At 56.1% G+C, this 23,541-nt stretch overlaps 1 protein-coding gene across 4 annotated transcripts; it reads left to right on the forward strand.

Annotated features, from left to right (window-relative positions):
• The first annotated feature begins 2,078 nt into the window (after window positions 1–2,078).
• CDC42EP4 (CDC42 effector protein 4) lies at window positions 2,079–22,552 on the forward strand. Of its 4 annotated transcripts, none has more exons than XM_061392953.1 (3): window positions 2,112–2,198; window positions 17,274–17,336; window positions 19,842–22,552. In XM_061392953.1, the coding sequence occupies exon 3, from the start codon at window positions 20,035–20,037 to the stop codon at window positions 21,076–21,078; it is 1,044 nt and encodes a 347-aa protein (XP_061248937.1). In that variant the 5' UTR covers window positions 2,112–2,198; window positions 17,274–17,336; window positions 19,842–20,034; the 3' UTR covers window positions 21,079–22,552. The 4 variants fall into 4 exon arrangements, with proteins under 4 accessions (XP_061248934.1, XP_061248937.1, XP_061248936.1 ...); XM_061392952.1 differs by lacking the exon at window positions 2,112–2,198 and adding an exon at window positions 2,885–3,165; XM_061392950.1 differs by lacking the exon at window positions 17,274–17,336 and having other exon boundaries at window positions 2,079–2,198.
• Window positions 22,553–23,541: the final 989 nt, after the last annotated feature.

Here is a 23,541-nt window from a genome sequence, read left to right on the forward strand (position 1 = left end):
TACCAGGTTGTGTTAATTTCAAGTGTGCAGCAAAGGGATATATATATTTATTTATTCATTCAGATTCTTTTCCCACATAGGTTATTACAAATATTTTAAAAATTTACTTTTAACTGGAAGATAATTGGTTTACAATGTTTTGTTGGTTTCTGCTATACGACAATGTGAATCATATTGTAAACATTGAGTTCCCTGTGCTATACAGTAGGTCCTTGTTTATCTATTTTATATGTAGTAGGGGGTATTGGAGAAGGAAATGGCAACCCACTCCAGTGTTCTTGCCTGGAGAATCCCAGGGGCGGGAGAGCCTGGTAGGCTGACGTCTGTGGGGTCACACAGACTCGGACACGACAGCAGCAGCAGTGTGTATATGTTACTCCCAAATTCCTAAATTATCCTTCCCAGCATTTTCTTTCAATCAAGACTCCCTGCCAGGATATTAACAATGCAATGGCCCCGAGTGTCTAGAAGCATTTACTTTTTTTGGCCATGTCACATGGCATGTGGGATCTTAGTTCCTGACCAGGGATTGAACCTGCTCCCCCTGCAATGGGGCTTCCCTGGTAGCTCAGCTGGTGAAGAATCCACCTTGCAACACAGGAGACCACAGTTTGATTCCTGGGTTGGGAAGATCCCCTGGAGAAGGGAAAGGCTACCCACTCCAGTATTCTGGCCTGGACAGTCCACGGGGTCACAGAGAGTCAGACAAGACTGAGAGATGTTTCACTTTCATTTTCCCCTGCAGTGGGAGCCCAGAGTCTTAACCACTGGGCTACCAGAGAAGCCCCAAGTAGCATCTACACAGCTCCTTCCTGGAGCCACCTGCATTCACTGAGGGCTTCCTGAGGGCAGGGATTGGACTTAATTTATCTTTATCCCCAAAGGCAAACCTCAATGAATGTTCAAGGATTGTGGAAGGAACCTCAGATGCAAAGCATTGAATTCGGATAAGGAGTGGAAGAATTACAAAGACTTTGTCCTGGAGGTATGCTCGTTTGATAGGTCATCTAATTGAAAGGTAAACCTCAGACACCTGTAAAAGGAGAACCAATTACTAAAGACAAAACAATTAGTTAACAATGGAGGGAAAGGTTGGGGGAAGGGGAGATGCCTCAGAGAATCCAGAAAGTTTGGGGGGACAGATAAAACTTAAGCTTTGATTTCAGGTGGAAGGGACCTAGGACGCAGGCCTTGGGGGAGGGTTGCCTGCGGGGGGAAGGTACCAGCCCAAAGAGACCACTGAGGGGTCCCATCCAAGGTCAGTGGGAGGGAGTCTACAGCCTCTGACCGCCTGACCCTCTTCCCTGAAAATTAAAAGCCCAGGCCACGGAGCTGCTATCAGCTAGAGAGCTTAACTTACTGCTGTGTCTTCTCTCCTGAGGCAGTTTATTATCAACGATCGCTTACAAGTGGAAGCTACTTCTCTAAAGAGATTCTCATAGGATTCAGGCGGCGGGTCTCAGGAGTGCTTGGCCCCCGAGGTTCACTTGCCGCACATGGAAGCTTAGTTCCGGCGAACACTCAGGGGGCTAGGGGCGCGGATGTGGGAAAGCGGGACAATCAGAGACAGGTCCCCAGGCCCGAGTCCTCCGAAGGCCCACCCCGGGCCTGGCCTCGGGGCCAAGCCCTCCCCGCCTCGTTTTCAGGAAGAGTCCGGGAGGGAGAGGATCCCTGCCCGCAGCGGCGCCGGCCCCGGGGGCTTCCTGCGTTTCCCGCACTGGGACCGGGAGGGACGGGCGGGGGTTATCCGGTCCCGTCTCCGCTCCGAGCCCGGAGGGGCCGCCGGAGGAGCTCGCGCTAGACCCCCGAGGGGCGTCGCGCCCCTGACCCCCAGGCTCCAGGTGAGGCGGTCAAGGCCGGAGCACAGCCAGGCGGGGGCGCGCCGGGACCCCACCGGCCAGAACCGCGGCACATGCCGTTCCCGGAGGCTCCGGCTCTGCGATTTGAACCGAGGAGGCCGGGCGGCCCGGCCGCGGTTCGCAGCAGCCATTGGCTGCGGCGGCGCGGTGACATCAGCGCGGGGGGGCGCGGGCGGAGCCCGGGAGGGGAGTGTCCGAGCGGCTCCCAGCCCCGAGCCCGAGAGCCAGAGGCAAACCGATGCAGAGCGGACATGGGCCGCCAGCCCCGGCGCCTCGCCGAGCCCACGGAGCTGAGCGCGCAGCTGCGCCGGCCCGGCGCTTTCGTCTCTGGGGACCCAGGTAGGCGACAGGTCCCCCCCCCCCACCCGGCCCTTGGCCGCGACAGCCCCCCGGCGCCCTGCGGGGCCTGGGTGGGCTCGGTGTGGGGACCTCGATTCCCCACCGCCCCCGGGGCGGTGGGGGTTGGAAAAGCCGCGATAGGGGCGGCGGGGCAGGGAGCGCGGCCGGGTGTCCCCACTCCTGCGCCCGCCCCCGGGTGGCCAGGCTGGGGCCCGGGGCCACGCACTGGTGTCCAAGCAGATCCGGGCTGGGGAGGGAGGTGGTGGCGGTCGATTTCCCCTCCCCAGACTGGGCTTAGCCGGTCGGATCCGGGCGCTGCTCGGGGGTTGGGGACGGGGGACCACCCGGCTTTGAACGGTCCACCCCTTCGCCCGGGTGGGTGACGCTGGGGCGGGAGCACAGCCTTCGGCGACGCGCGGTGCCCCCGAGGGGGGCGTGTGTGCAGAGTTCTCCGTGAATCAGAACCCAGTCGCTCGCGCGTAGTGGCAGAGGCGTGCACACTCGCCCTGGTACACTCGCCGCAGCACACGCCGCCCCGTGTCACCGCGCCGCGCGGAAAGGGGCGACGAGCCGCCTGGGAGGGAACGGCCGAGCGAACAAACCCTCCTCCCGCCCCACACCCTCCCTCCCCGGCTCGCCCCGCCCCACCCCGCGCGCCCGCCCGCCTCCTCGGGAGACCGGGAGGCCGAGGCTGGGGGGGCTGCCGCGGCGCCGATCGGCCGGGTGGGGCCGCTTCTGAGCCCGGCCCGTGGCCGCACGCGGAACCCGGCCGAGCGCTCCGGGCCTGGCCTGGAGCCGGGAGCTGCCAGTTAATGATTTAATCACCGGCTCGGGGCAGTGGAGCGGGATCGGCCGTCTGTAGCTCCGCCCCCTCCCCGGAGCGCCCTCCGTCCGGGGGCACAAAACTGCCGCCCACCAGCCCCGGGCGCGTCCCGGGTGAGCCGCTCTGCGCGCCGGGCCGCCGCGGGTGAGTGTCCTGGCCGCCGGGGGAGCTGGGCGGGAATCGGAGAGGGGGCCGGCGGGCTTCCCGGGGGAGGACGGGCCGGGGCGTGCGTGTGTGAGTGTGTGTCTGGGGGAGGGGTGCTCTCGGCTAACTCAAACCAGATTCCTCGTTTCCCGACGCGACGCCGTAGCCTGCGCCTGGGAAGTTTTCTTTTTCTCCCCGGGAGAACGAAGGGGAAATACAATGCTTTCTCTTTTCTTGTCACGCTTGCGATCTGACAGGCTCCCACGGCCCTGGGCTGCGTCCCCGGTGCCTGTTCTCTGCCCCTTTAGCTCAGCAGCTGAATGGCGGGCAAGGGTCCCTGAGCTGTGTGAAGCCCCCTGCTCCTCTCCTGGGGAGGTTCGGTGCCGGTGGAGGTTGGTGGGGGGGGGGTGGGTATCTCCCTCTTCCTGACCGCCCCCTCCAGCGGCCATCTGGACCGGAGCAAGCTCCGCCATCCAGCCCGCGTAAACAATGAGGGGCCCGGTTACAGGAGGGCCTCCAGCAACGCAACTTCTTTGCACAGTCTGGGTTTCTAATAACTCCCTACTCCCTCCGCCCCTTTCCAAGGCCGAGGTGGAGGAGGGGACCCCCCGGCAGGATGGACTGAATTTTAAGAGAACAAAGAACAGGGCACAAAGGAAGGGGGAAGCTGAGCTGTGGGTTTCCCCCAGAAAAGGGGAGTTAGCTGGACCAGGCCTGGGCTTAGCCAAGCCTCTAGGTGGCCCCAGGGCTCCAGAGGGAGTAATGGGACACCCGCTGAGAACTTGGGACCAGGGAGGTGCCATCCCTGGGGGGTAGCCAGGACCCTGTGTGAGTCTGGGGGCGGGGCGGTTCCTGTGGGCCCCAGCTTTCATCAGCTGCCAGGTGTGAGGTGCCCGTGTGACCAACCGATTACTGTGGTTTATCTCCTCCGAACTTGGACTTTGCCCCTCCACTCCCTGGGGACAGCTGCTCCTTCCCACAAATCGGGGTTTGGTGAACCTTGGGAGACCCTTGGGCAGTTTCTCCTGGTCTTCCCAGGGATCCTGGGGACCCTGCAGGGACTGCGAGGGGGTCCGTGTGATGAGATGAGCCTGGGGTTTGGGGTCTCCGCCGGCTGCTCTGCTGTCTCCCTGAGTTCCTGGAGCTCCAGCTCATGAGTGACCATGTGCTCATGAGATGCTCCCTAGCTCAGGCCTTGACTTTGAGGATTCTTTCCATCTTTTTCTGGGATGTCCACCATTTCCTTCTCATTTCTCTCTCCCACCCACCCATTTACCGATGCTCACCCCAATCCCATGTAGGGACACATCCAGCCGATTTTGGTCCTGTTGCCTTGTGGAATCTGACAGTCCAGCCCTCACAGGACTGGAGACCGGGGAGCCCCAGGCCCAGAGACTGTTGTCTGAGAAGTGGCGGGGGTGGGGGGATTGGGCGGACGTTGACCCCGGGAAAAGGACCCTAGACCCTTCTTTACCCTCAGGAGCCTTTGGTAGGACCTCTGGCTGGCTCTGGCTCAGGGCTCCTCGCCGCCTCCACCTTTGGAATGGCTGATTGATTACTGCAGCCAGGACAGGCTGTGCCCAGGTGTGGCGGGCAAGGTGCTTGCAGCAGGCCGCCCTTCGCCCTCTCCCCTGCCCCCTCTCCTCTGAGCAGGAAGGTGGGACCAAGCTGGGACCGGAGGCCTCAGAGGCCAGACTTGCTGTCAGGCAGTGGCTCCAGCCTCCAGTGGCTGGAGCTACCACATGCTCAAAGGATCCTGTCCCTGTGGGGGGAGGGAGGAGCCCGTCCCTTGGAGGAACAGGATCTGGGTTGATGCCAGAGATATGCTTGGGGGCGGAGGGAGAGGAGTTGAGCAATCTGGCCCTGGAAGCTATGAGAGCCTCGATCTCCTGACCTATGTGCTGGAGGCCTTTCTGCAACCTTGGGAAAGGGAACTGAGCCCTGGACCCATGGGCAGAGTGTCTTCGGGGCCAGCACCTCTGGGGACTCGGGGAGGGTGGGATCCTGCTGGGAGGGACTCATGTGGCGACTGGAGGTGGCCCTTTGCTCACGGGGTGCCGAGGAGGAAGTCGAGCCCTGAAGGATCCGGCATTCCCACTCACTGAGTCCCTGATACTCTAGCTTAAAATACAAGGAGCCTTGGGCTTCCTTCCAGGAACTCTATCAGAGTCTCTCCCCGGGCACCACCAGCTTGCAGCTTGGGGCTCCAGGCCAGGGAGGCAGCACTGACATCCAGAACCCCCCTTGCCAGGAGCAGGGGCTCTGGTGGCCCCCACTCAGCCTCCCAAGCTAGAAAGGGTCTCCTTTTCCGGTCAGGTGAGCCCAGTTTGGGGTTACCCAGCCCGTAAGAAACTGCTGGCATTTCCCTCTCATTCCTTCATCCCCGGGGCTGAGGCCATCTGAGAAGCCGCAGAGCTGGGACAAGAAGGAGCCCTGGGGCTGACCTCAGGGACAGCATCTCTTGCCCAGCCAGGGCCGCTCTGACCACCGTCTCCTCCCCTGGCCAGCAGGGTGGCGACGATGTCCGCCAAGACAGCCTCTAGCCTCCCTGGGAGCATCTCAGGGTTCTTATACCTGCATCCAGGCAGCTTTTGGGGTAACTGGACTTGGTCTGCAGACCCCAGCTTCAGATCCGTGACAGTGAAGCCGGGCTCTGTGTTCATGTGTCTGCTCCCTGCCCCTCCTTCCTCTCCACACTCAGGTTTCCACTCCCTGCAGCCCTTCTCCGTTCCTCAGAACGTCGTCCTTGGCTCACTGAGACATCAAGAGGAGCCCCTGTGTTCCCCCTGCCCTTGGGGTTGAAGTCTCAGTCAGATGGTGGGAATGGAGAGCCAGAGGGGATACAGAAGAACCGCTTCAGGGCTGGCAGTACCGTGTGTGGATACCTCTGATGAGGACCGGGTTAGGTCCTAACTGGGGGTTAATCATATTGATAATCAACCATTATTTGCTTCTGGTATCTGGTCCCCCCGATTTCTAAGTTCACTAATCTACATCTTAGGGAGGAACGGGAGGGCCTTATCTCCCGTATTGAACTGAAATCAGAAAGAGCTGAAGTCCCATCTGAGAAAAGCCAGTCTCCTCCTCCTGTTTCCTTAAAGGTTAAAAGGTAAAGAAAAGAGAAGGGAAGGCACATGGGGAAGAAGACCAAGCCCAGGGGCTGCGTGATTGCCCTGCTGGTCTGGACTAGGCAGTCTACAGCTGGGCTTGGGAGCCCCGAGGATACCCCAACCCTGTGACAATTCATCCTGGGGCCCCCAAGGACTGTGCAAGGGGTCAGCCCTGGGGCCTTTTGGATAGGAGCCCTCGGGCGACACTGAAGGTATGTGTCCTCTTTGAGCTTGGGGAGTGACCGTTGGCAGAGAGTCCCAGGGGATGCTGGAATTCTACCTTTCAAGGTGTAGAGATGGGGCACCTGCTGAAAAAGAACACATTATAGCATCATTTTCACAGCAGACAGGGGAGTGCTCACCCCTTATGAGTCCTCGTGTAAGGGCTTTACCTGTGTTAGCTGATTTCATCTTCACAGCAGTGCTAGGGAGTACGTGGTGTTATCAGTCGCTTTGTAAGCTAATAAGGACGCTGAGGCACAAGTAACTTGCCCGGTGTGGCCGAGCCAGCAGGTCACCGGGGAGTCTGGCTCCAGGGTCCCCCAGGCTGCACACTCCATCCCACAGAGTCAAGGTGGAAATTCACCAGCCTGCTCTAGAGCCGGACCTGATCCACCTGGCTCCCTCTGGAGACCCAGGGTGTCCTTTGATGCCCCACTCCTCAGCTGAGCACTCTGCTCTTAGGAGACGCCAAGTGAAACCAAACGAGATCAGGCCCGATCTGATGTCAAGCCCAGCCCTTTCCTTCTGTAAGCCCTGGCAGGAGGGAGGAGCATGGGGCCCCCTCCAGGTACTCCTTTTCCTCCCCTCCTCCAGCTTCTTCCCCCTGTGATGGGAGCTGGGTGGCTGGGGAAACACACACGGACACCCACACACACCCCTCCAGGAAGAGGGGAAACAAGTGAAGTTGCCCTTGAGCCGCTGGCTCCTCTAGGCTTGGCTCCAGAGCTGCCGCTTCCTCTCACTCCCAGGTCAGGGCTCACTCCTTTCCCTCCCGAGCGGCTGTAACTCCTGGTTAGTGATGGGGCAGGGCCTTTCTCCCTCCATGCCAAGCCTTCCCTGCCGGCCCTCCTGCTCTCCTTCCTCTGGCCCAAGGCATAGGCTTCTGGGATGAAGAGGGAGCAGGGTGGAGAGAGAATGGCCCATCCCCAGCCCAGGAGGAGCATGGTTGTCCAACACCGTGGACCTCCTGGGGTGGGGGGCGGCTGTGGTCTATATGTCGCGGGATTTGTCTTGTCCTTTCCCTGGAGTGGTGGGGAATGCGGAGCTTGGACTTGGGATATTTTAACCTGAAATTCTGTGCAAAGTGGTTGTCTGGTGGGTGCTCATGCATCCATAACCTTCGTCAGATTTGAGTCCACCCCCAGCGATGCTTCCAGCACGCCCATGATATACCTTATGGTCAAGTCGGAAAAGCCCAGGGTTCAGAATCAGGCAGACTTGGACAGCCTTGTCCTTAGCTGTGTGACTCAGGGGAAGCATTTAACTCTCAGCCTCAGTTTTCTCATCTGTAAGATGGGAATGATGCCGGTAACTCCATGGGATTGTTGGGAAGAGTACTTAGGGTCTTTCAAATGCTTAGGATGGTGTTCTTACTTGCCCCTCCAAAAGGGAAGCTTAAACAAGATAGAGCAGCCAGCTTGGTATAAGGCAAAGGTATTGTGATCTCCATTTGCTTTCTCATACTTCCTCCATGACCTATGGTCCAGGGGGCACATATCCATCTGAGGTCCACGATAGGGTCTAAGGTATCATTTCCTAATCTTTAAGCCAGACTGGCCATTGTAGTTTTCGGCAAAGGGTAAGTTAATTATCCATACTGCAGTGCGTTTTCCCACAACTCAGGCTAAGTGACTGGTATAGTTTTCCTAAAACTGTAAGAACTATAAATTCTCTAAGATGGTTGAGAATATCTTTATGAAGCCAGTGGTGAGTATCATGATTAACGGAAATACCTCTAAAACAGCATCATCAATAGGAATATAATGCCAGGCACATAAAGAAGTTTTGAGTTTCCCAGTAGCTACATTTTAAAAACTACAGACTGAAGAAATACATTTTTATTTTGTTTTAATTTTTTGGCTGTGCTGTGTAGCACGTGGGGCTCCAGTTTCCCAACCAGGGACTGAACTCACACGCCTGCATTGGAAACTCAGAGTCTTAACCGCTGGACCATCAGGGAAGTGCCCTGGTGAAGTCAATTTTAATGTTATATTTAAGCCAGTATGTTCAAAATACTGTCATTTCACCATGTAATCATAAAAAATATTGACAAGATATTTTACATTGTTTTTTTATAGAGGTCTTCAAAGTCCGTTGTGTATCTTACACGTGTTGTTTGTTTAATTGCTAAGTTGTATCTGACTCTCTTGCAACCCCGTGGACTGTGTAGCCTGCCAGGCTCCTCTGTCCATGGGATTTTCCAGGCAGGAATACTGGAGCAGGTTGCTGTTTCCTTCTCCAATATTTTACACCTGTAGCACACGTCCGTTGGGATGCTAAATTTCATAAATGCCCCCTCAGAATTGGGATTTACAGTTGAAAAAGTAGATTCACATCCTCAAGGTGTTTTAAACATGCTTAGGTTTTCCAATAACTGAATCAAGCATCAGTTTTTCATTTAAAATCATTAAAATGGAAGAAGATGTAAAAACTCAGTTCCTTGGTGGCACTCGCCACATTTCAAGCACTCGACAGCCTGATGTGAGTGGGGGCTACTGTGCTGGATGACTTGGGTTTAGGACGGCGCTGTAAATGCCAGGAACCGAGCGCCCCCTTGTCACGAGCAGGAGTCAACATTATGTTGGCAATTGTAGCACATTTAACAAGATAAGAATGAGGAATGGAGGAGGCAGAATTATTATTAGTTGCAGATGCTGGGTTGGTCCACTTGCAAAGCTCAAAAGATTTAATCATATGGTTGATTAGGGTGTGTAAAGACAGTACAAGCTTAGTAGGATAGACATTAAATAGATATAAATTTTAAAATTGCAGCTTTCCCATATACCAGCTACCACCAGTCAGAAGATACAGCTACATGAAAGGGGCTGGATATAAAACCCATTCACAATGAAAGACCATAAAATAACTCAGAGTAAACACGACAAGACGTGTGTCAGACTTGTAGGAAGAAAAAAACCACAGAATTTAATGGAGAATGTCTAAAAGACTTGGATAAATGAATATGAAGACATGATGTTGTGATAACATCAACTCTCCCCAAATTAACTTATTGTTTGCTGTCAATCCCAATGTAATTCCATCAGGACTTCTTTTGGAACTTAATAAAATGTGTCTCAAGTCCTTCGGGAAGACTAACTGCATTAGAAAAGCCAAAGAGTTTTCAGGAAAAAAACTTAACGTATGGATATTATCCTACTGAATACTCAAAACGTATTTCACAGAGCTGATAGTATGGACCTGGTTTTGGAATAAACAGAGACCAATAAGCAGGATGCGAAGAACTGACTCATTTGAAAAGACCCTGATGCTGGGAAAGATTGAGGGCAGGAGGAGAAGGGACGACAGGGGATGAGATGGCTGGATGGCGTCACCGACTCAATGGGCATGAGTTTGAGCAAGCTCCGGGAGTTGGATGGACAGAGAGGCCTGGCGTGCTGCAGTCCATGGGGTCGCAAAGAGTCGGACACGACTGAGCAACTGAACTGATCAACTGAACTGATCTAAAAAAGCAGGAAAGGAAGTCCAGAGAAACCGTGGGTGGTGGTGTCTATATCTATATCTGATGAAGGTAGCATCTGATCCTTTACTCATAGTTTATACCAGTTTTATACAGAATCAGTAACTAACTTGGTTATATTTTAATTTTTTATCTATTTTTAAATGACCCTCAGTTTCAAGCCACAGACATCTTTGTATTTCCTTTACTAGTATTTTTATCTCCATGAGTAATTTTTCATTATTACATTACCTGGTAGTTTTAGAAAAAGTGAATGTTTTCATAAAACTTGGGAGTGGGGAAGGTCTTTGCTTCATGGTTTTAGAGCCAGAAATTATAAAACAGATTTAACCATGTAAAAACTAATGAGCACTCCATGGAAAAGAAAACAACAAAATCACCATATTGTAGGCAGGCATATGATACACTTGAGAAATTATTTGCAAAGTATAGTCAACATTCCTAAGCGCTTTAAGATTTAAAGTCATACAAATCCATTGGAAAAGATGAAGGACCCCTCCCCCCCCCCCCCCCGCCGCCCCAAATTTGGGTAAAATGGCTTCCACAAGCAATTCATTAGAGAAATATTTTCTAAAATGCCCTCCCTCTTTAGTAATGGGAAAAATGAAAATGCAAATTATAAGTTTACAAAGGTGGTGGTGATCATGGTTTTGTTGTTTTCAACTGAGGACACCATAATGCCTGGTATTGGACAGCGTCATCCTCTATGTTGGTGAAACTGTAACTTGGTAAAAACCTTCTGGAGAACAAGTGAAAAAGAGAAACAAAAGTAATTTTACTCACTTATCGGTATGTATCCTCCGGAAATGGACCTGGGCAGACTTAGCTGGAAGGCTGCTTGTTGCAGCGCTGGAAGGAAACGGCAACAGCCTAGCGTTCTTCAGCGGCTGCTGGATGTGAAGCTGAGGCCAGTAGGACTTAATCTAAGATAATGTAGCGGTATTTATGAACATGTAACCATTTTCACTCAAATGCGAACAGTGGTTGGCTTTATTCATCCCTCTGCCCTGGAAAGTGCTGCTTGTATTTTGAAAAAAGCGGGAGGAGGGGTGGAGAAAAACATCTAAATCGGCACTATCGCAGAGAGGTAGCCTGCAAATCTAGTATATAATTTACGGTTTAAATAGATGCATTTGAAAAAGTACAAAGAGGTGCAACGACCATTTTCTTTAACTCAGTATATTCCAAATATTATCCTTTTCTAATATGATATCATTTGACAATATTTTAAAATATTATCATTTGAAAAGATCAATTCTAACGTGATCACTGTGGAAAATGAGCTAATTTGCATTCTCTTTTTTTGATGCTAAGTCTTTGAAGTCCAGTGTCTACTTTACCCTTTAGCACAGGTCAACTTGGACTCCATTTGGGGCGCACATTTCAAGCGCCCCATGGCCACCGACCGGGCTGGGGACTGCTGTATTGGACAGTGTGGGCTCACGTTATGTAGTAACACCTGGAGAGGCAGCAGACAGCGGGGTCCTTAGGGTCTGTGCTCCACCCTAGCGTCCTGATTACCTGGAGCCAGTTCATCCCCCTCCCCAGTGGTACTCCTCTCCCACCTCCCCCTCCCCCAGGGATGTCTGGAGAGTGGGCGGTGGCTGCTTGCGGCTGCGGAAAGCATGTAGAGAAATTGGGGCTTTGTTCACTTTCCCTTCCTTCCCGGAAGAATCTATCCGCCAGAGGATGTTTATCTCCAGGAAACGGGACTTATAGCTCCCTTGGGCCAATGAACCCAAGGTCTAGATTGACTCGGAGAGGCAGGGAGGGTGGAGCCAGCGCCAGGCACCCAGCCTGGGAGGTTTCAGGACAGGGATGGGGTCCAGGTCCTGGTCTTCCTTTCCGGCAACTGGGAACCACCAAGAAACACAAGCTGGAGACTGGAACAGGGACAGGCATGAGAAACACTTGAAGTGGGGCTTTGTACTGGGCCCACTCTTGACTCTGCTGGGCGAGTCCTGGCTTCTGCTTCAGGGGGGTCCTCCCCACCTCTCACCTCCCAGGGAGGGTCCTCAGAGCAGGAAGCGGGGATGAGATCTGGAGTAAGGAGGGGCCCGTTTGAACCATCCCTGGGAGCAGATGGCTGATGGGGGTGTCCGTCAAGTGAGTCTGGGTCCCCAGGTCTGAGATAAACAGCCTGCCTAATCCCACCCTTTTGCCATCTCTCTGGCTGTGAGCACATTCTCAGCTGCGGACATGTGAATAAGCCGGAGGCCGTGTCCCAAGGTCTGCCAGAAACAGGCTCAAAGCGCCATTTAGTAGCTGAGAGAGAGCGTGAGGGCTTTCACTCCATCCGAGCCTCGGTTTCTCTCTTCTGTGCAGTGGGGGCAATCACGACACCCTGCGCGCGGGGCCAGGGGCCTACGTTTAATGATGCCTGGCACGCAGCAGGCACCCGGTGTATGGGAACTGCTGACGGCATGCCTATTTCTGCATTGCTGGTGGTCGGCCAGTGGCTGGGGCCCTGGGGCGTCCTCCCCGTGTCCTCAGGTGACCCTGCCTCTTTGCGTCCCCTCTGCTCTCTGGTAGCCATCAGGAGACTGGAGCTGGGGCTATGGAAGCAGCAGGGACCAAACCACCCCCTGCCCAGGGTACCACTGGGGGATGGCCGCTGTGGGAGGCTGGCCTCCAGCTCCAGGCTTCCGTGTCACTGGAAATTGGCCAGTCTCCCAGGTGGGAGGTGGAGGTTGTGATTTCTGAATTGCTAGTTGTTGGAAAGCAGGTTCTTGGGGGCAGGGGGTGGGTCCTAAGCTCCCCATTTCCCCTGCCACCGGGTTTAATAGGCTGCCTACTCTGTCCTCCCAGGCAACTTAAAACGACGACATGATAAACTTGTGATAAACTTGTCCTTCTGGGGGAGGTGCGGATTTAGGGGGAGAGAGAAAGAGGACAGACATCAACGGAGATTTTTTGATCGTTTGATTTGAGAGTATGTGGCCTGAGCCCCACGGCCTTGCCTTCCCCTCCCATCCCCCACCCAGCGCCTTGTATGGGCTGCAGCTGGGGAGCCTGAGAATCTGATAGTTTAAAGCTGGTTTGGAAATTAAAATTTTTTCCTTAAGCCTTTGATGCTTTGGGATTTTTACTATTATTATTATCAAAACAGCACTGCCACATTAAAGGAAACTTTTTTTTTTTTTACAAAAGCCCATTTTCCTCTCCAGCCTGACATCACTCCTTGAATTTCTCTGCCTGCCCTTTTGCCTTTCTTCGAGAATGTGTATGTGTGTGTCGTCTGTGATCACTGCGTGTAAACAAGTCTAAGTTCTGCCTTTTTCTCCTTCTGCTCAAGGTCGTTTGGTGATCAGTTTTCCATGTCCTGCGTGGTCTTCATAGACCCCGCTTGTTGTGCTTGCAGGATAATCTGCTGGGTTAACGTGTCCTTGTTTTCTCAACCATTTTCTTATTGCTGGGTATCAGGCTGTTTCCAGTCTCTTGATATTATGAATGAGACGTCAGTGGCTATCTGTGTTGGGGACTTTTTTCTGCTCTGAAATAGTTCCAGAGGGTGCGTTTCCCACTGTGGGGGCTCCTGGATCCTTCTGGATTTAAAGTTAAGTGTTTAAAGAAACTGCCGTAATTGCCAATACCCCAAGACCATCCCGTCCTGGGGTCATTTTGACTCTGAGCAGCTCCTGGGCTGGGGTTTTGTACCTCCCTCCCTGCCTAGTGGCACCTGGTACCTGTTGTTCCGTGGGAGGGAAGTCCTCCTCTTCCCCTTTCCCGGCTTAGTGCCAGCAAGATGGTAACAGACTCCAGAAGGTCTAGCGCCATGCCTGGAGTGAGTCAAAGCCTGTGTTATCTGTGAGGACCTATCGAGACTGGGAGACGGCGGCCCTGGGCATCAGCACGCCCTGCATCCACCGCCAGCTCAGTGGCCTTGGGCAAGTACTCTTCTCCAGCCCAATAGCCCAGTCAAGGCCCCTGGATGGGATCATCTCTGGGCTGTCCTTCCCCTCTCAGTCTTGGGAATCTCTGAAGTTGAAGGCATTGTGGATGGCGCTGTGGGCGTCACGTGACACTGTGGGTCCCGTCCTGTAGCACCACCCCCAGGAGTGCACACAGAATCCACGGAGGGACTTCCCTGGTGGTCCAGCAGTTAAGACTCAGTGCCGGGGGTGTGGGTTCGATTCCTGGTTGGACAACAAAGATCCCACATGCTGTGTGGCATGGCCAAAGTATTTTTTTTTTTGTAACCAAAAAAATAAAAAAACCCACCGAGATGTGGGAAGAAAAACACCAGAACTACAATGTCATATTTTGCCTTTTTTTTTTTTTTTAAAGGAAAACTCAAACCTATTAATTGATGCATGGATTGACAGTAGCCTCATTTCTAATCTATAAAATATGTATCTATGTGTGCATGTGTATAGAGATTACAGGCTCCGTGCTTTAATGTGCTGAGGTCCCCACACTCGGGGTCATGCATCACTATTTTAGTGATCGGAGCCGGGCTGTGGGAATAAAGCCCTGGCTTCTGTCCACGACCCCAGGGCAAATCTCTTAATTTAGTCTCTTCATCTCCGAGAGTATGGTCGCTCCACAGATACATAAGTGGTACAGGAGTTATAATAATGATATTTCATGTTTCCATCCTGGGCTCTTTTTTGTTTTTCTTCCCTTAATTTAATTGTGGCCATTCAGGCTCAAATTATTTTAAGACAGGGCTTCTTAACATCCTGGTGCCAGCAGCAGACTTTCAAATAGAGAGGGCTGCTGGCAGTGTCAGTGAAGGGACGAAAAGCTTCCAGATACACTCAAGGCAGCGAAAGGGACCCCACGGCCCTGCCCAAGTCCCTCCTGCTCTGTGTAGCAACAGGCATCAAAGCTCCCGAAGTCTCGTCCGTTCCCTCTGCCGCCGGCCGGCTGTTGGAATAAAGCAGTCTTCCACTTTCTCTGGGACTCCTTATCCTCTCAGGATAAGGCGGGTGAGCATTTCAGAAAGCGACAGAGCCTCAGGGCGCCCGTGGCCCCCAGGCGCCCGCGTTTCTTGCACAATCCCCTGCAGCATGTTCTTCCAGCTGTCTGATGTTCTCAGCACAACGCCGCCACCGCCCCCCCCCCACCCGCCCCACCACCCCCGTTCTGCAAAGTCAGCTTCTTCCTGGTGACAGCGTTGATTGCACCCCCAGGGAAAAGTCCCTGGCCTACCAGGTGAGACCCCCCCCCCCCCAAGCTGGGCTCCAGCTCCCTGGGAGTCTGTCCTCCGTCTCCTCGGGTTGCTCAGGCCCTGGGGTCTCCACCTCCAAACCTGGATGTGTCCTAACCCTAGCACACCCCACCCCGTCCAGCTCCATCGTCACACCCTCATCCTGGCCCCATCCGTCTCCACGACCATAGCCTTGTCTAAGCACCCATCCTCTTTGCCCTAAATTCCTGCTTCCTCTCCTCTCTGCCTGAAAAAGCTTCTTGTATCCAACCCAGGGCACGACTGAGCTCGAATGCCCCCTTCTGTCCAGCCACGTTGCTTGGGGATGGCCTGGGTGGTTAGAAGCAGAAATGCTGGAGGGGGCCGGTGGCTGTGGCCGTGGGCGTGGAAGTGTGAGTCCTCCGTGTACTGGGTGAGCTTACAGGCCAGCTGCACACTGGGAGGCCTGTCCGGCTGCCCCGGAGGAGCTCAGGTTCGTCTGGGAGCCACTGGGCTAGTGACGAAGGGGGGCAGTGCGCTCTGGACAGCCTGCCAGCGAGGACGAGGGAAGGTGTGGTTAGAGTCGATCCAACCAGGGGCCTGGCCTGGCCTGGCCTCACAAGGAAGGCTCCTCACCCTGCTGTAGAGGAATGCCCTGTGCTCAGAGGGCCAAGAGGAGAGGAATCGGATTCCAGAGGAGGCGAGGGTGTCAGGGAGAGAGACAAGATGCAGCTCTGTTTTCCCTTGCTCGGCCAGGAAAGTGGGATGTGGCTTCTGGGGTGAGGAGGGGGGCGGGGGCGTCCCGCCCAGGGTGTGCCATGGGGAGTGGCTGCCTATTTTAGCCACTTCCCCTGAGCTGAGTCACAGGGCTTAGCAGAGCCCCCTCCTGAGGCCACAGTACCCTTGGGCACAGTCCCCTTCTGGGTGGCTCTCAGCATCGCCCCCCAACCTGGTGCAGACCACCTGCTTGTTCCTATCCCCAGAGTTTCACCTCTTCACCCCCAAGTTGCTCCCTGTTCAGAGTTTAGGCTGACAGTGTAATGAGGGTGCCGTAAGACCAGAGATTTGAAACAGCCCAGTAAGTGGACTCTGACTAGTGCTGAAGCTGCAGCTGTAGGGCCCCAGGGCTGCTGGGTTCTGTGGGTCCTCCTTGCTGGGCAGGGCGCCCAGTGGGTGACTCCACCTAGGCCCCCACTCTCAGGACTTGGGGCGTTCTCATGCTGGAGGTCAAAGATGGTTTGGTTTCTCACGAGCCACAAAGCCTCATCCCCACCCCCAGGGAGCGAGACCAGGGGTGGCAGATAAGCTCTGGCCAGACCTGCCCTGCCTTCCTGGGGTGTGGGGCTCTGCAGGAGCCTAGGGATCTCCCTGCCGGCCTCTCGAACCCTGACCTCTAGCTGTCCCTTGAGAATGTCCCGACAGAGGGTGATAGGATGGTGGGGAGCCACGATGGCCACAACTCCTGGCCCCTGCGGGGGGCCACGGGGGTCCGCACCATACCGGCTGAGTCCTGGGCAGCAGGGCCTGCGGTTTCCTTTCCGTTCTTTCTAACAAGCGCTTGAGGTCAGGGAAACCACAGCGCCTGACGTTGCTCCCTGGGCCTGGGGATTCCTACTGTTAGCTTGAGACCCTTACGCAACTCTGGAGGTTCCCGTCACAGATCCCACAACTCGGATCCTTTTGTTTCCTCCCCTGTTCCTTCTTCCCTCTTTTTTTTGGTTCCTGCCTGAGCAGGCATACACATTCTCACTCCAGGACTGGGATTCTCAACCCAGGTGCTCCCGCCCCCCACCATCGGGGGACACTTGGCCCATCTGGAGAGGCTTTGGTTGTCACAGTCATAGCTGGGGAAGGGGTGCTGCTGGCATCTGGCAGGTAGAGGCCAGGGATGCGGCCAGACAGCCTACAGGAGCGGGATGAGCCCCCACCACCGAGGACTCTCGGGCTCCAGGTGTTGGCAGGGTCAGCATCTGTGCAGTATGACAGGTACTTTTCTCCAGCCAGCAGTCAGGGAAGGGAGTTGGAAATGCTCCCTAACCAGAAGCACTACCCACCAAAGGCCAGAAAGAGGCCTGGCGCAGGAGACCGGCTTCCAGCCCAGCTCTGCCCTTTGGCACTTAAATCTGGATAAATCACTTCGCTTCAGTGAGCCTGTTTTCTCATCCAGAAAATGAAGCAGTTGTGCTGAGAGCCGAGGCTCCTGTGACCAGAGGCAGGAGCTGAGCTGCAGGTAGGTTGAGGACACAGATCCTCACCTTCTCTTCTTGCCTCACTGACCTGAAGGCAGTGGAAGGCTGGGGGATCCTCTAGTATCCAGAGTGCCTTAGAGACCTGATTTGATTTCCTTCAATGTGAACAGTTCTGAAGCTGACACACTCCACCCTCCTCTCGGTTAGCCAAAGAGTTTTCTCTAAAGTTGGCCTGAGACCCCATGGCTGCCCCCAAGGGTCACATACGGTGACTCTCTGCTGGATAAATGTGGAAGGGATGGCCCTGTGTCTAGTGTAGGCAGCAGCAAACGGTGGCCCAAATCTGGCCCACCACTTGTGTTTATAAATAAAGTTTTATTGGGACACAGCCACGCTCATTTGTTTACATACAGCCTACTGCTGCTTTCCTACCACTGCAAAGACAGATTTGAGTAGCTGAGACCAAGACCATAACTGCCGTACAGCTGAAAATCTTTGCTGTCTAGACCTTCATGGAAAACACTTGTCTAAACCTGGTCTAGCGGCTCCACGTCTAATAGTTTAGAGGTCAGATCCCAGGGTTTAGGGAGGGGTGAGGTTAGGGGTGGCGGAAGTGAATTTTCCTAAGGGTCTGGTGAGGAGGGGGATCACCTCAAGGCCTTTCAGAGACGTTCTCACCTGACTCTGCCAGCCCGCGTCACCTGTGTGGCAGGTGAGCCCCGGTGCCTGGCTCCTGCTGCCTGCCGGCCCCGGAGAACTTTGTTGCCTGGAGTGACGAGCACTGAGACTGCCTGGGGGTGGGGTGGGGGCGGGGCACGAGCTAGCAGGGGAACCATCAGGCTGGGTGTCTGCAGCAGGACAAGGAACAAGGAAGGAGCACGTCGGTGGGTCGGGGGCGGGAGGGCATGGAAAGGTCAGGCCTGGAGCCCCAGAGCTGTAGGCTGAGGCGACATTGTCCTTGGGCTCGGGAAGGCAGAAAGGCAGCAACCCAGAGACTGGGGTGGGTGGTGGCGTTTCAACAGGTGTTTGGAGACTGACTGTGCCAAGAACCACCGGATAGGCTTCAGTGGCGACGGGCCTGTTGCAACCCTCCGGAAGCTCATGGTCTGGTGGGGAGATGACAGTCCAGCCACAGCTGTAGAACGACACAGCCAGTGCCTGCTGGGGCCAGGGCCATCCGCAGTGTGGGGGCTGGGGGACCAGGAGGCCAGGGGTCTCACTGGGCTAAAGCAGGTTTCCTGGAAGAAGTGACATCTCAGCTGAGCCCTGAGGATGCTGGGTGAGCCAGGGGACCGGTGTTCCAGCAGGGGTGTGTCCGGTTCGGAGTCCAGGAGACAGAAGCTCAGGGCCAGGGCAGACTGCAGGGTTCAGGGAGAGGCAAGGAGGGAGGTAGGGACGGGGCACCAGATAGGGGGGTCTGTGCTGGGGGGTCCTGGGCGGGCTGTTTTAGCCAGAAGGTGAAGGATGGAGGAAGGGGAAGCAGTGCCAGGTGCGATGTGGCGGCTAGCCTGGGGCAGCATCAAGAGTGAGGAGGAAACGCTGTGGGGCGTCCTGTGTTGCCTCTGGCAACCCTCCTCTCCCCGCTCTGCTCAGCCCTGGGCTGCTGGGTTTAGCCTTTGGGGCTGGTTTGGCTTCAGCTTCGGACTTCACCTTGGTCCTTGCCGGGAGTCGCGTGGCTGAGGGTACAAGCTTTCAGAGGGTCTCCTAGGCTCCCCGAGGATGTTCTTTGGTTCAGGTTAAACATCCTGGGGGTTGGGGGTGTATGCAGTTGTCTAGTGCCTACCGCCCTGTGCACCCCTGATGATTAAAGAAACGGCATTTCCAAGTCTTGGTCCCTGAGAGGCGGGCAGAGGGTGGACCCTTGGCAAAGCTCAGGGCCCCATAGAGGAGGTGCGGCAGGTGGGGTCCTCACTTCTGGGACACCCAGCGAGCACCAGGGGGCTGGGGAGCTGGTTCTGTGGATCCCCGTGGCCCCACCCTCATTCTGATTCAGAGTGAGCCGGGCTGCCCAGGTCCATGGAGGTGTCTGCCCTGCCTCCCTGGGGCCTGTCCTGTCCTACTCCTTCTCTTAGGACTGTGACTCAGGCTGAGGTGTCCACTAACTGCACAGGGATTGAGATAAGCCAGCAGGAAGAATTGACAGCCTGTCTCCAGACTGGTTGTTTGCAGTAGTCAAGTCCCTCCTTCGTCTGCTGCCTGCCCGTTGCACCTCCCCTGCTAGCTGGTGGCATCCTGGTGGGGTGGGGGCATCCTGGTGGGGTGCGGGGAGACACAGTCCTTTAGACGACAGACTGGCTCTCTCTCCAGTGTCAGGACAGGCGTGTCAATGGCTACCCGAACTCCAAAGAGCCCAAAGAGCGCTGGCTTAGCCCCAGTGCCTGTGCAGGAGGGAGCTGGCAGGGTTCTGAAATTGATCGCTGGCTTATTTCACACTTTCTTACTTGGGTGGGAGTGAGGAGGTGTAAATGGCCGCCCCTGGGTTGGATGGGCTCTGGTGCTGGGCAGACAGCTGGGTTAACCCTTGCCCTGCTGTGTTCTTCTTGCAGCCCTGTGATCTCCTCATTGCCCCTTCCGGCGCCCGACTTCACCTCTGACTCGCGATCCACCTCTGCCGGACTTCACCTCTGATCCCCCCGGATCCGCCTCTGTCAGACGTCACCTCTGACCCCCGCCCCCCCATCCACCTCCGCGGGATTTCACCTCTGACCCCCGATCCACCTGCTGCCTTGGGCCAGCAAGATGCCGATCCTCAAGCAGCTGGTGTCCAGCTCGGTGCACTCCAAGCGCCGCTCGCGGGTGGACCTCACGGCCGAGATGATCAGCGCCCCGCTGGGCGACTTCCGCCACACCATGCACGTGGGCCGGGCAGGGGACGCCTTCGGGGACACCTCCTTCCTCAACAGCAAGGCCGGGGAGCTGGACGGCGAGTCTGTGGATGAGCAGGCCCCGTCCTCCTCCTCGTCCTCTAAGCGCAGCCTCCTGTCCCGCAAGTTCCGGGCCAGCAAGCGGTCCCAGTCGGTGACCCGGAGCGACAGGGAGCAGCGGGACGTGCTGGGCTCCCTGCGGGACTCGGCCCTCTTCGTCAAGAACGCCATGTCCCTGCCGCAGCTGAACGAGAAGGAGGCCGCAGAGAAGGGCTCCAGCAAGCTGCCCAAGAGCCTGTCGTCCAGCCCCGTGAAAAAGGCCAGCGCAGAGGGCAGCCTGGAGGAGGCAGCGCCTCCGCGGAACGGGGCCGCCGCCCCGCACTCCCCAGACCCACTCCTGGAGGAGCAGGCCTTCGGGGACCTAGCGGATCTGCCCATGGTGCCCAAGGCCAGCTTCGGGCTGAAGCATGCCGAGTCCATCATGTCCTTTCACATCGACCTGGGGCCCTCCATGCTGGGCGATGTGCTCAGCGTCATGGACAAAGGGGGCGAGTGGGAGCCGGAGGGGGCACCGGATGATGGCGGTTACCATGGCGACGGGGACCCAGCCGCCATCCCGGCCTCGGCGCCCCGAGCGGCAGGGCAGGAAGGTGAGGGGGGCCCAGACGTGCCCTCCCGCGCCCTGCAGGATGAGGGCTGGGCGGCGGCGGCAGCCCCCAGCCCCGGCTCGGCCCGCAGCGCGGGCAGCCACACCACGCGGGACAGCAGCTCGCTGTCTAGCTGCACGTCGGGCGTCCTGGAGGAGCGTAGCCCAGCCTTCCGGGGGCCGGAACGCGCCCCGGCCGCTCTCCCTGCACAGCCGCCGGACCCCGAGTTCTCCTTTATGGACGAGGAGGAGGAGGACGAGATCCGGGTGTGAGGCGGCCCGGGGGTGGGGGTCTTTGGGCGTGGTCCCCTCCCTGCCCCCAGCCACGCCACGGAGGCAGCCAAGGCTTTGACCCTGGGCCTCATGGTTGAGGGGTGCGGGCGGAGCCTGGGGGCCCAGGAGGACTTGCATCTGGCTTGGGTGCTTGACTTTTTTTTTTTTTTTTTGCACACCCTGCCCTGCCCCAGAGCTCCTAGGACGGGGCTGCGTGCTTGCAGCAGGCATCAGCTCTCCTCGCCCCCAGGCCTCCATTGGATGCTCGCTGGCAGCCCGAGTCCCTGCCACGTGTGGCGATAACGGGGCAGCCGGGGGCACCAGGACTGAGGACAGCTGACTCGCCTCTTTTGTCCCAGCAGTGGCCATCAGAATAAATGTTGTGCCAGGTCATCTGCAACGGGGAACCCCTTGGAGGCCAAGCGGACCTAAAGTGTACACTAAACGCGACCCCTTCCGGGGACGAGAACAGGATACAGAACGGAAGGAAGGCTCCGGCGGCTTGAATTTTCAATCAAGACGGGGCCTTCCAGGATGACACAAGGCCAGGCCGCAGCCCTGACTCTGTCCCTCTGGGTCTGTTGTCTCTTGTGTTTAAATCTTTCTAAAGCAATACCCGGAGCGGTGTTTGTAGACCTGCCACCGGGAGGAAGACAACCCTTTTAGAAAAAGACGTTTATACTAAGTGCTTCCAAACTTTATTTAGAGCTGTATGGGGTGGGAGGGGGTGGTCTGTGTGTGTCTGTCTCTGGCCCCCTCCCCCATAGCTATTAACAACTGGGCAGGCAGCCAGTGTAGAAAATTTCTGGAAAATGATTATTAAAAGAGCTGTCATTCCTGGGGGGGCGGGGGCGGGGGCGGGGTATAAAAGCTTGCTTTGAATTGGGTTGTTCCTTCCCCCTCCCCCAGCCCGGGACTGACTACTTCCCCTTCCTCTCTCAAGCCTCTGTCCAGGGAACCCCCTTCCCACCGCTGAGTCAACAGCCCCGAGGGCAGAGTGTTGCCAGAGTTAGCAACGAAAGGAAAAACAGAATGCTGAGTTAAATTAGAAACTCAGGCGTGCAGAGGATACTCTTTTAGTGTTAAGTATGCCCCGTGACTTATTTGGCACATGCTTGGACTAAAAAGTTAGTGTTTTTCGCTCTGAAATTCGGATTTCCCTGTGTCCTTGAGCTTGGGTGTGAGCCTCCAGAGTTCAAGCTGACTCACCTCCCCGCGTGCCCTTGTAGTCAAGGGAGGGAGGGTGACAGAGACAGAACCAGCTCGGGGCCCAGCCAGGGCCGAGGCAGACTTTTTGAAAGGAGTGAGTGCCCTCAGGTGCTCCCTGGTTTCCAGTGGAGCAGCCCCCTGCCCCCCCACCAGCTGCCCTTGACACGCATCTAGACCGTGGTCAGTTCCAGATTCTAAACTGTATATTTTTTTCCATGAAAATGTTAAAAGAGCAAGGAAACGTGAAATAAAAGGCTCTACGGCTGCCCGGTGTTCTGTCTCTGCTTTTGGAGTTGGGGTTATTTCAGGATGTGGGGGAAGGCAGATAGGGTGCAGATTGGGGGACCTGTGGCTGCCTGAGCGCCCACGGCTCTCAGGGGCCTGAGGTGGCTTCTCTCTCTGTCTCGGGGGCCTGCCCCTGCTGCACAGTTCTCCAGCTTCTGGAAGGATTCGGCCTTGTGTGCCCGTCTGCCCAGGCAGGCCCTTGGGGGCTCTGGGATTTGGTGTCTGAGCTGCCACTTACCAGCTGGGTTCCCTGGGCACTTAGTCACTGCGCTGCTTTGTACCTCGTTCTCCTTGTCTGTTAAATGGGAATCCTGCTGCTCTCAGGACTTCCCTGCTGGCTCAGACAGTGAAGAATCCAGCCTGCAATGAACTGTGTTCGATCCCTGTGTTTGGAAGATCCCCTGGAGGAGGGTGTGGCAACCCACTCCAGTATTCTGGCCTGGAGAATCCCATGGACAGAGGAGCCCGGCAGGTTACATACAGTCCATGGGGTCACAAAGAGTCGGACACGACTGAGCAACTGAGCCATGGTGTTTACCAAGTTGTTCCTAAACCCAGGGAGGTGCCTGACTCGCATGGGAGCTGTCAGCACCAAGACACAAGCCAAGTCAGCAAAGGGGCCGCCCTACCCTCCCTCCCTTTCCCTACCTGACCTGGCGGATCACCTTACGGGGTGTGGTCTCCTTTCAGCCTCCTGGCCTGGGAGGCAGACTCTGGTGTCCCCATTTTATAGAAGAGACGTGCTCCAGAGGCCACGGGGCCACCTTCTCAAAAGTCACCAAGTGGCAGACTCAGCAGGACTGATTGGAAACCCTTTCCACACTCCTCGAAGCTTCGTGACTTGGGGAAGTGAAGCCGGGGTGTGTCAGCCCCGAGTGGGACCCTGGGATCCCAGCGGTCAGCCCCTCCCTCACCCCTTCCCCTCTGCGTGGGCGCATCCCTAGGGCGCGACTGTCAGCCTGGGTGGGG

Source organism: Bos javanicus, chromosome 19, assembly GCF_032452875.1.
Source record: "Bos javanicus breed banteng chromosome 19, ARS-OSU_banteng_1.0, whole genome shotgun sequence".
In the NCBI taxonomy this organism is placed as follows: Eukaryota; Metazoa; Chordata; class Mammalia; order Artiodactyla; family Bovidae; genus Bos; species Bos javanicus.

Excerpts from the sequence above, each read along its gene's own strand:
- CDC42EP4 (XM_061392950.1), top strand. The coding sequence starts at position 20,035 with ATGCCGATCCTCAAGCAGCTGGTGTCCAGCTCGGTGCACTCCAAGCGC.